Source organism: Piliocolobus tephrosceles, chromosome 13, assembly GCF_002776525.5.
Source record: "Piliocolobus tephrosceles isolate RC106 chromosome 13, ASM277652v3, whole genome shotgun sequence".
In the NCBI taxonomy this organism is placed as follows: Eukaryota; Metazoa; Chordata; class Mammalia; order Primates; family Cercopithecidae; genus Piliocolobus; species Piliocolobus tephrosceles.
Window position 1 is genome coordinate 109,824,612 of NC_045446.1, and position 11,170 is coordinate 109,835,781.

Consider the following 11,170-nt stretch of genomic DNA (forward strand, 5'->3'; position numbering starts at 1 on the left):
GTAGCAGGCAGTTGATTACCAATTGTACTGGGAAGGCAGAGGGAGGTACTGTAAACAGGATCTTGGGCCATGAGTGTGGAGTTTTTTTCCTGAATCTGCTGCATAATCATTAGGAGACCCGATACAATTCTAATTATCACTCTAAACGTCAGTTTCTTATGTGTGTAGTTGAATGATAATTCACAGTAGTATGGTATTGTTCTGAAGATCAAACAGAAGAGTATATATGCTTTGTAAACTAAAGTTCACAAATATGAGTCCTCCCAGTTGTTATCAGTGCCTGGTGAGGATGGCGGACGGTGAACCTGGCCACATAGGCACAGCAGTTATTGCCAGCAACCGGGGCAGAGGGAAGCCTCCGGGGTAATTCTCCGAGAGTTAAACTGCGTGGTCAAACCTACACAGGAAGGGTATAGAGGTGGCCCAAGAGACTATCCGTAAATTTGAAGCTGAAAAGATGTGGAAACGTCCAAGTTTAGTCACAGCGACGAGGGTGTACACAGAGAGGCAGGACTGGTCTGTGATCGTAACTGGAAATAAGAAGCCCGAGCGTTTGAGCCCTATTTGGAGAATGACTGTGGTCATCAAAAAGTGATTTCGGGCAGAAAGCCAGAAAAAGAGAGGGAATGTTTCCATGCGATCCCGCAGTTCCTGGGGGACCCCTACTGCATATCTGGTGAACAGGGACACTTTAGGCACCAGGGAGGCATGTTCTGTTGGAGGACAGGGAACTTCAGGGGGCCTCCCTGATGACTTCCGGTGACACTTCACAAGGATGGATGAACCATCATTTGTTCTGAATCCAAGCCCACTGAGGTGCCTGGAAACCTAGTCAGCATCCCAGAGAAGAACGATATTTGGCAGACCCGCATACTGGACACTCTTTCCATTCATCACAGTCACAGCTAACATGCTTGGCACAGGTACCGTTCTAGCACGTGTGTGTGTCTGCCAAATATTTGTGAGGTTGTCTCATAACAGCTCTGTGAGAACCTTACATACTACATTGACGTTATGCTTTCTTTTTCAGTCTCCTGGAAGTTTATTTATCATGAATCAGTTCCCCGAAGACAGACTGCCTCTGATTCTACAGACAGAAGCAACCTTCGGAGTCTGAAATCAATGAACGAACTACGGATTGTGGAGACCCCAGCCCCCACATACACACTTTCGGGGGCTACTCCCTTTTGAGGGCCTGATGTGGGGTCCAGGCAGACACCCGACTGGACATCTCTACATTGGCTGTGGACATAGTGGTACTGGTGACGGTCACAGCTTACCCATGATGTGGCACATCTGGTGGGAGCCTCAGGCCGGGAACACCCTGGGGTGGGGAAGGGATCTCTGCGAAGGGAGAGGGTCTGCAATCCAACAAGCGATGGCCTGGGGCGGCTTCAGGGAGTAGGGAGGGGCTGGACCGACGCCGGAATCCCACATATATGTGTAACGCATTGGAGTTCGCACTTGTGCGACCACGTTTCACCATGGCCTCCTGGACTTCTCAGGAGTCTCCTGACTGCTCTCCGTAGAGCAACTCCAGCTCACTCCAAGTCACCCGCCACCCAGCAGCTAGAGGGATCTTTCCGAACATAAATTCCCTCTCGCCACCACCTCCCTCCTTCACACCGTGCCCAACCTAAGTCCCTTCAGGAGAGAGACTCAGGCCTGCAGAGAGACGCTCCAAAGCCCTGCAAAGTCTGGCCCCGCCGCGGCACCCTCAGAGCCCAGCGTGTAGAGGGCGCCTCCTGCGTAAGCGACGGTCGTTCCCCGCGACTCAGCCAAGCGGCATCCGCACACGCTCCTAGCCTAGGGAGCGCATCAAGAGAGCCCGCTCAAGCTGAAGCGCTGCACAAGCTATGTCGTCCTTCTCTCCGCCGCGAATGCGGGCTGGATGCTAGCGAAAGACCTGGCAAAGGGGGCGCCGAGGGGGCACAGTCGGGACGCTGAGCGGGCGAGGAGGGGACAGGGAGAGGGACGCAGAAGGTACGCGGTCGCGGCGCGGAGTGGGACACGGGGAGCTACCCCAGAGGCGCGTGGACCGGGCGCGTTCGAGGCGCGGAGCCGGAGCGCGCCCCCCGTGTGGCCAGGCCGGGAGGCGCGACGGCCGGGGCCCTGGGGGCGGTGGGAAGCGCGCGGCGCCCGGGCTCTCAGCGTTCCCTGGCCTGCCCCGGCTCGCTCGGCTTTGATGACTGCTTCCGCTCCCCATAAAGGCCTGTTTCATGGCCAACGCCAGCACGGGCTTTACGTCTGCCCTCGGGCTCCCTGCGGGCGGCAGAGGGCCGTGGTGAAATTCCCCTTCCTGCCAGGCCGTTCTGGCTCTAAAGGGAGGTCCAGGGAGTGGTGCGGGCGGCGTGCTCGGTGCTGCGCTTTGTGCCGAGCTCTGTTAATTGCATATCCCGGTTTCTGTCTCTGGGTGCGTTTCCCCGGCCCTGGCCTTGGCCACTTCCCCTCTTTGAGCATGGGCACTGTGTTTATTAGTTCATTTCCCATCCCCACACCAAGCACTGCCTGGCACAGAGCAGGCACTCAGCAAAGGCTTGCGGGATGCGCAGACCAGCCCATTTAATGCTCGCAGGTGCCCTCTGCGGTGGGCATTACTATTTCCAGCATCCTCGCGAGGGATCTGGAATCCGCCGGGGTCCCCTGCCCAGGATCGTGCAGCCTGTGGAAGGCAGCAGGGGCCAGGGTGCCGAATGGATCGAATGAGCTTCTCGGGGGATTCCCTGAGCTTGGTGAACGAAGAACCCACCCTGACGGTCAGGCCTAACCCCACTGCCAATAGCAGAGCAGCACTAGGCGGAAATGGGCTGCCTGTGCCTGGCACCGGGAGCGGCAGAGGCGGCCACCCCTGTGGAGGTAGCGCCCGCAGTGCCGAGCTCCTGTGCCTGGGAGGACGCGGGCACTGGATGACCTGCAGTCGGGGCTGCTCCCAGGCAGAGCTCCCTGGCTTTCTCATAGCGCGGCTCGCAGGAAACGCTGTACCATGGCACAGTGAAGTAAGGCGATGGCTGCTCTCAGCCAGAGGCGGGGCGGGGGGATGGGGGCCACAGATGTCCCGGGAGCCCCTGGACCCTCTGGAGGGTCGGGCGAGGGAGGGGAGATTTCTGTCTTGACCACACACTTGTAACCCATTACCACATGGGTTACAAGACCACACACTTGTAACTTGTACCTTGCCCGCAGGTAGTGCTCTGTTCTCGGGGAGAGGGCACAACCTCTAACCCTCTGACCGAGGCTCTCTGCCTCTCACAAGGAGCCCCCAACACACTGGTTTTCCTCACAGCCTGCCCCAACTGCTCATCGGAACCTGGAGCCCCCTTCCCTGCCCCAACTGTCCCTCTGCGGACCCCATTACCCTACTTGCTGTCGAACCCAACTGCCCTATCCTTTATGCAATGGTGGTGAGCATAGGCTATGGAGTTAGATGGCCTAGGTTCAAATCCTGGCTCTGCCACGTTCTGACTGTGTGACCTTGGGCCAGTTTCTTTACTTTCTGCCTCAGTTTTTCTCATCTGTAAAATTGAAGGAATGGTGGCATCTATCTCATAGGGCGGCTGTGGGGGTTATAGCAGGCACACTGCCACAGGCACAATGAATGTCAGCTCTTGTTGCCAACCTCCCCCACACAACACACAGCTTAGTAACTTTACCCTCACCTGACACATAACACCTAGCTTGTCCCTCATAATGAGCTCTCAGCCTAAATCAGTGCCTTCAGCAAACCTGTGGCGCAGGGCAGGTGGTAAGGTAGACAAGATCCTGGGGAAGACTCACTGACTCCACAGAGGCAGTACTGGCTGCAGCTGGGATTTGGCCCAGACGTTTAAGAGTTGAGGACTAAGCAATGCCTGCATTGTCTGCTATGTGCATATGTCCAGTAGGACAGCAGTGTCAGGCCACTGGCCAGTGGGGACCATCCTCTGAGCTGGTCATACCCTAGGAAAGAGTCCACCCCGTCCTTCATGTTCTATCACTGCTCGGCCTAGCTAGGCCGGGCACATGGGCCCCAGCCCCACCCTGGAGATGGTGGTTGGAGCAGTGTTTGAGGTCACAGATGGAGGAGTGCGACCTCCAGCCCAATTTCGACTCTGCCTCTTTGCCAGTTCAGTCTTGCCCAAGTCACTTGGGTTCTCCAAGCCTATGATCTCCTCTTTAAAATGGAAGGGAGAGCTGGGCATGGCAGTTCATGACTGTAATCCCAGTGCTTTGGGAGGCTGAGAAGGGAGGATCGCTTGAGGCCAGGAGTTCAAGACCAGCCTGAGTAACATGATGAGACCCCCCCCCCATCTCTCCAAAACAAAAAAAAAAAAAAGAAGAAAAGAAAACACTTTGGTTGTTTTGTTTTTTGCTTTTGTTTTTAATGAGCAGGGCATGGTGGTGTGTTCCTGTAGTCACGGCTACTCAGGAGGTTGAGGCGGGAGGATCAGTTGAACCCAGGAGTTCAAGACCAGCCTGGGCAACACAGGGGTCCCTATCTCTATAAAAATAAATTAAACAAAATGGAAGGGAAACAGTCCATCTCTATGCCAGGTGCTTGGTCATGGGGGAAGGAAGGGGAAGAGGCAGAGAAGGAAGCAGGAGAGGCAGCACCAACAACTCTTCCCACCTGGGGGAGGTCCTGCTCTCTCATTGGCTGGAGCTGGGCTTGCCAGAAAGTCAGATGTGGCCAGTCATCTCTCTCTTGCCCCACCTGAGGTGAGCTCTAACTATACCTTCTCCATCTCAGAAATAAATGTGGCCTTTGGGTGGGGACACTCAACAGTCAACTCCCCTGCTTCCCATGAGGCAGAGTTGCAGAAACCTAGATTCAATCCCTGCTGCACCGGTCCCTTACTAATTATGTGACACTGGACAAGATGTAGCCTCTCTAGCAGTGGCCAACTTTGTTTGGCTCTTATTACATGCCAGGCCCTTGGGCAAGCACTTGCCCCCATCCCTGCAACAACCCTACGAAGTAGCCCATCTCACAGGCAAGAAAACTGAGGTTCCAAGAGGTCATGAATGTAAGTTGCCACAATCACACAGCTGGCAAGTGGGAGAGCTAGAAGGTGGATGGTGGCGGAGTCTGGGCATTGGCATGTCACCCTCCCAGAGCATTGGGATGGGGAAAGGAGGCCTCTGTGGAAAGTCTCTGTCCAACACAGGTGGGAACTCAATGCTAGTTCTGGGTTTTTTGCCGCATCCCCTGTCGCAGGAAACCAAACTGTGGTTCCTCGATCTCACCACAGGGTGTCTCCACGCCACTACTGAACCACCGGAGGCCCAGGCTACCTCTGGCGCAGCCCTTCCTCCTGTGGGACTGGCTGCAGCCCTCCTGCTCCTGTGTGGCCTGTTTGTGCCTGTCTTGTCTTCAGCGGGGACAGGCTCTGACTCCTCTGGGAAGTGTGAGGGCTGTCACTGATCCACACCCCCTGCCTTGTGGGGTTCGGTGGAGTGGCGTGGAACAGAAGTGCTGCTTTTCATGTGGCCTCCTATCTGCCCCCCCCAAGTTCCCCCACACTGTCCTGTGTCAGGAGTCACAGTCAGCACCTCAGTCTCCAGAAGTCACGGCGACAGAGCTGTGGGGAGATCCCACGCCCTCCCATGGGGGGCCTTGACCTGCCTGGAGAGGGGGGCTCGTGCCACCTGCATGGAGCCCCTCCCAAATCTGACTTGGTAACTGCGGACCTCTGTGTTGCTTCCTCTTCTCTGCAGCCCATGCTGCTGTGAACGTCCCCCTGTGAGAGTTGTTAGAAGGGGGGTAATTACCTCCTTTTGGAAGTTTCATTGAGACCATGTAGGTAAAAAACATCTTGCAAGCTCTTTATTACAATAGAAATGTTGCTTGCCAAAAATAGGGAAATGGGGGCAAGGCCAAATGACTGTCCCAAAGTCACTCAGCAAGTCAGTGGTGGCCACAGTCTTCCTGATCCCAATCTAGCAATTCTCCCAAGAAATCACACTTGACTTTGGGGTGGGCCTCCTCTGTGTGAACCTAGTCCAGGACATTGAAAGGGCACAGAACAGAGATCCTGGGGAGGAGGAGGAAGCTGGGGATGAAGGAGTTAAGGGGGCCTGGAGCCAGGATGGCTGAAGGCTATTGACAGACCAGTATGAGAGGATAAGGCCAGCTAGGGGCCTGGCTTTGATTAGGCCCCCAAGGGCATCTGGAGAACCAGACACTGGAGATGGGTTGGTTTTGTGGGGGCAGATGGCATAAATTATAGGGGCGTTAATGGGGCGGAGGGGTTCTTCCCACAGTGCTTCTGAAGGGGGTTGCATGGGGGGTCCTCTTTCCTAGCAGCCTGGGCCAATCCCATCTGCTCCAGTCTCTGCTGTCTCCCTGCCGGCCGTACAATACCCTCCACAGGAACTGCCCCCGGAGGCATCTGAGAGCATGCTCCAGCACTCAAAGGAAAGAGAGACCCTCTGCTGCCTAGACAGGAGCCACATCAGGACGGTGGTACTGCCTGGAGCCATCATATGATGGGCGACCCAACATCTGGCTCAACGAATCCTCAACAGCCAGCCAATTGAGAATGGTCATGGCCCATTTGTCTCCAAGTCAACTATAGGACTTGAACAGTCATCAGATCACACCCTGGATGGTGAGGGGCTTGGTGACCATCCTGTCCAAACATGTCAGCAGAAGCCTAGGGATACACAGCTAACTGACCTCAGTGCTGGACTTGAACCCTAGACTCCTCACACTTGAGCCAGTACATTTTCATGACCACTCACCATCATCACACAGCCTCTCTGGGTCTCAATCTTTTCATCTAACAATCGCTGTTTGGCCTCCCTCCCAGCTGAAATGGAATGAAACGTCGACTGCAAAAGGCTTTGAAAAGTTAAAACCACAACATAAGTGACTGCAGCATTATTGCAGTTTTGTGAGCAGAAGCTGGGGAGCCCATGGAGTTTCCCAGGAATGGGCTAGTGGTTCTGCTCTGTGGAGGAGGCCAGCTGACACCACTGGCCCTCACAGGCCCTCTTCATTTCAGCTCTGTTCAGGGACTCAGGTAGTGCTCAGCCTGAGCACAGTTGTTAGGAGGGTGGGTCATTCTGAAAACAAAAACCTCTCTTTGTTCTTCCAAAGCCCATCAAACATGATTTTCAGTCACCCCACCGGGGGAGTTATCTCCATCATTGTATCCCACTCTTGCAAGGGATAGGAAGTAGGATGTGGGGAGCAGGGATGGAGAGTTGACAACCAATTCTTCCACCACTTTATATACAATCTTAGCTAGTCAGAAAACCACCGAAGCAATGTCTGCAAGCTCGAGGTACGTATCTTAAATGCAGCAATTTCTCTTCTAGAAATCTACCCCTCAGTTATATTAGCACAGATGTCTTTGTACAAGACTGTTCATTGCAGCTTTGTTTGTAATAACAAAGACTGAAAGCAACCTAAATGTCTATCATTAGGGGATGGAGCAAATAAATTGTGGTACCCATACTATATAACACCAGGCAAAGAATGAAGTAGATTTATATGTGTATACAAATGCAGTCGATTTATGTTACATAAATATATTGTTACAAACAAGTCGTATATGGAACGGTGGAGATACTATGTTCCTGTTTATGCCCAAGAAAAGAAGGTACATGTAAAGCATAAGAAATTTCTGAATGATACCCAAATTCTGTTAATAGTAGTTGCTTCCAGGTTGAGAGACAAGTGACTTCTGGTAAAGAGGGAGTTGCTTTTCATTATATTCCTATTTTAGAATATGCATATGTTCCACTTTTTCAGTTAAGTGGAGAAAGACAGTTAAAAAAAAAAAAAGAGGTCTGTCTAGAAAAATAACTGCTTGGATGTAACCACATTTCTGCACTCCATCCACCTTCTGCCTTCCAAGTCTTGCCCCTGCTCCCTTGCACAGCTCTGACCCACTCCAGCCAATAAACCTCAGCTTTCACCATAGCCACAAGCCTTGGGGAAAGCTGCCCTTCATTCTGCAAGGACTGAGGCCTCCATGTCATGCCCAGCTGCAAGAAGACTCAAGGGTCCCTGTACAAGGATCTCAAATGCTTGGAAAAAGGGCGTTATCCCAGGTGACGCCCTTTGTGCAAGCTAAGGGGCTTGGTTTCCTATTAAGCCCATGGAAGGAGTGGCAGTTAAACACCAAGCTTCAAAGAGTTGAGGATTTTCAAAAATCGCTTTTGGGAATCTGCAGCTTTTATTGGAGGTGTCAGACATTAACGAGGGCTCTGGATTATTCCCAGCCTGCAGAGCCCTCTCTTCCTCTCTTCTCCGCCCCCACTCATTCCAGCAACCAGCTTCTCCGCTTTGATGAATCAGGAGAGACTGAGAGTTCAAGGGGGTATTTCTGTCCCACTCTCAGCCCACCTTTTCCCCCTTTTGCTTCAAGAAGGTATGGAAGCTGAAAGGACCCAAGAAAGGGGAAGGGGGGAGCGAACCCAAGGGAAGGGCTGGGGAGCAGGTTCAGACAGAGGCAAAAGAATCCAGCCTTGCTTACTTGCTCCTCTGGAAACAGTTTCATGGCAAAGAATTAGGAATTCTAGAGCCGACCCTATGCCAGCTGGGATGAAACCCTCAACACACAATCGCCGCCTCTGGGCAATGATCATGCTCTTAGATATTTTGAGATCCTTAAATGGAAGGAGTTGTAGGAACTCCATTTTGTCCAAATATGTAGTTATATATGAGTTTTTCTTGACCACATTTTCAATGCTGGTTGAGTTCCCAGTCTTAGGATGTACCTAGAGAACATGAAAGGTAAGTGGCATATCCAAAACAAAGGGGTGCCTTCCAATTCACTTGGAACAGACAACACACTCAGAAGTATTTGTGGAACGAATGCATGCATTCGTGTATGCATGAATGAATGAATGAGCCTGTTTTATCTTTTATTTACAAAATGACATTAGATTAGATGTTAGAAATTAGACACTGGATTAGATTAGACATTTAGTTTAGACATTAGAAATTACTCCTGCTGGTTAGGGATTAGAATCTCTGAAAAGATTATACCATGAGTTGTTAAAGGAGAGGTCCCCTGTCCTACTCATGTTTCAATAAATGACGGATGGATGGATGGATGGATGGATGGATGGATGGATGGATGGATGAGTGGAGGAATATATAGTATTTTGACCCCTGGAGATGTAGGGGAAGAATAAGACAAACATATATCAAGTTAGTCCTGCCTGAGGCAGGAGGATGGACAAGATGACCTATTGGGTCTATTTCCAACCCAAGTATTAATATCTATAGCCAGAATGGGCAATCAGAAATATTTGTATCTAGACCCTGAGAATATGTCATTACTCAGGTTTCTTAAAAGTTATTTTTTGCTAACTTGTGAATGGCCCTCAGGAAATTCAGTCTCTCACACTGGAGCAGGGTGGTCATCCCCACTGCTGGCCCCTGGAGCCCTCTTCTGATGCCAGTAACCATGGTGACTCAACACGGCCACCCATCAGAGTCCAGAGCTCCTCTATTCTACTCAGAGAAATCCCCCAAAAGAAATTGGGGAAAGAGTTCTGTGCTTTTCTGAATACCTTCTTCCTGGAGAACGTGTCCCAGGTCAAATATAGAGAAGTGAAATGGAGATATGCAAGGGCTTATTGGTTCATTACACTTGAGGAGCAGGTAGATCTTCAGAGCAATATACTGGTGGAAAGTTCACTTTTTAACTTCCAAGAATCAACAAAGAAAGGAGCCCACCCGACATTGACCTTGAGATAGACTTCTGTCCCATTATTCTCCAGACCTCTTTGTCTCTCTCTTTCACTTCCTATCCTTTTCCTAAAGTCCCTTCTTTTTGGTTCCCTGAACCAGTATCCCTGCCCCATCCCTTCCCACAGAAAGCCCCCTTATTGATGGCCTAGCTGACATCAGTATGATGGAAGCCCTTCAGTCTCCCATGAGAGAGCTGTGGTCAATGCCCTCAGTAGCCTAGAAACAAGCCTGTCTCCATCCATGGTGAGTACTATTTTTTTCTCAGCACCAATTATCTGGTCTCTTATGAAGAAGGGCCATCTTTCTGAGCTTGTCTTTGACCCTGCCCCTTGTAAAACAATAGCCCCAGCATTAATTCATCTAAGGAGCATCACCCACCCCTGAGCTTGGCTTATAGTAGAAGTGTCACCATGTCGATTGTTCAGTGTTCTAAACATCTGGAATGACTAATTGCAGTCAGACTAATTCCTAATATCCCCCGGATGAAAGGTAGGGAGGCCAACTGTGAATTCATTCTACCATAAGAATCATCACAGAGAATGATCCATCCAACTAGGTCCTGTCTCTGACAGGGGTATGGAGCATATGCTTTTCTCATGATGGCCCATTGGAACACTAGTGGGGGATGCATCCAATAGTTCTATTCCCCCAGCTGACATTTATGAATGACTTTATCCTTTGTAGTTTCCCCAGTGTGTTCGTGTACATTGTGTCTTCTAAGCTAACTTTAGGAGGCCGAGAGTATTGTTGTCTCCATCACACAGTAAGGAAGCTAAAATTCAAAGACTCGTCCAAGGTCATATAATTGATTAAAAGGCCAAGTAAAGCCTAGAACACAGGTGCCCTGACCCTCCTGGCTTCTCCCCTTTACTCCTTTAAGACATGTATATATTTCACCTAGAAGCCATGTTGGTACTGAGACTGCTACTACACCAGCTGAGAGTTATAAAACCACTTTCCTCTTCTCCAGACAGGGCTAGAAGCTGGAGTTCCTGAAGCTGCAGAGAGACAAAGGCCAGCACTTCTGATCCTCTAAAGCTTGGAAAGAAACCACATCATGAACAAAGACAGCTCACTGCATAATCTAGGGAGAGAGAGAAGAGGAGGAAGGGGAAGAGGAGGAAGGAAGGAAGGGAGGGAGGGAGGGAGGGAGGGAGGGAGGTGGGGGAGGGAGGGAAGAGAGGCCAGCAAACAATTCTCTGAAGATTTCTGGGAAATCACATACTCGATACGGAAACTGCACGCACACACATGTGCACACATGCATGCATACACATACACACTCCCCCCGACAGACACATCTGTATGAGGGTATAATGGAACCAGCATAGGCTCTGGAGCCAGGTGGACCTGGTTAGTTTCCTGGCTCTAACATTACTGCTGTGAGTCTCTGAGTAAATCACCAGATCTCTCTAAGTCTCCTTTTTTTCATCTGAGAAGCAAGGGAATTAATACCCATCCAAAGACCTCAAAAAGCTCAAG

General features: G+C 51.1%; 1 protein-coding gene across 1 annotated transcript; it reads left to right on the forward strand.

The window, feature by feature from the left end:
- The first annotated feature begins 289 nt into the window (after positions 1-289).
- LOC113221798 lies at positions 290-4,505 on the forward strand. Its single transcript, XM_026451132.2, has 6 exons — positions 290-363; positions 406-526; positions 1,212-1,262; positions 1,811-1,983; positions 2,576-2,996; positions 4,369-4,505. Exons 1-6 carry the CDS (start codon positions 290-292, stop codon positions 4,411-4,413), a joined length of 885 nt encoding a protein of 294 aa, XP_026306917.2. The 3' UTR covers positions 4,414-4,505.
- The last annotated feature ends 6,665 nt before the right edge of the window (positions 4,506-11,170 follow it).

Bases quoted from the DNA above. Each gene is read 5' to 3' on its own strand.
- LOC113221798 (XM_026451132.2), top strand. From the start codon at position 290: ATGGCGGACGGTGAACCTGGCCACATAGGCACAGCAGTTATTGCCAGC. The intron at 364-405 runs GTAATTCTCCGA...AAACCTACACAG, and splicing joins GGCAGAGGGAAGCCTCCGGG to GAAGGGTATAGAGGTGGCCC. The intron at 1,984-2,575 runs GTACGCGGTCGC...TAATGCTCGCAG, and splicing joins CAGGGAGAGGGACGCAGAAG to GTGCCCTCTGCGGTGGGCAT.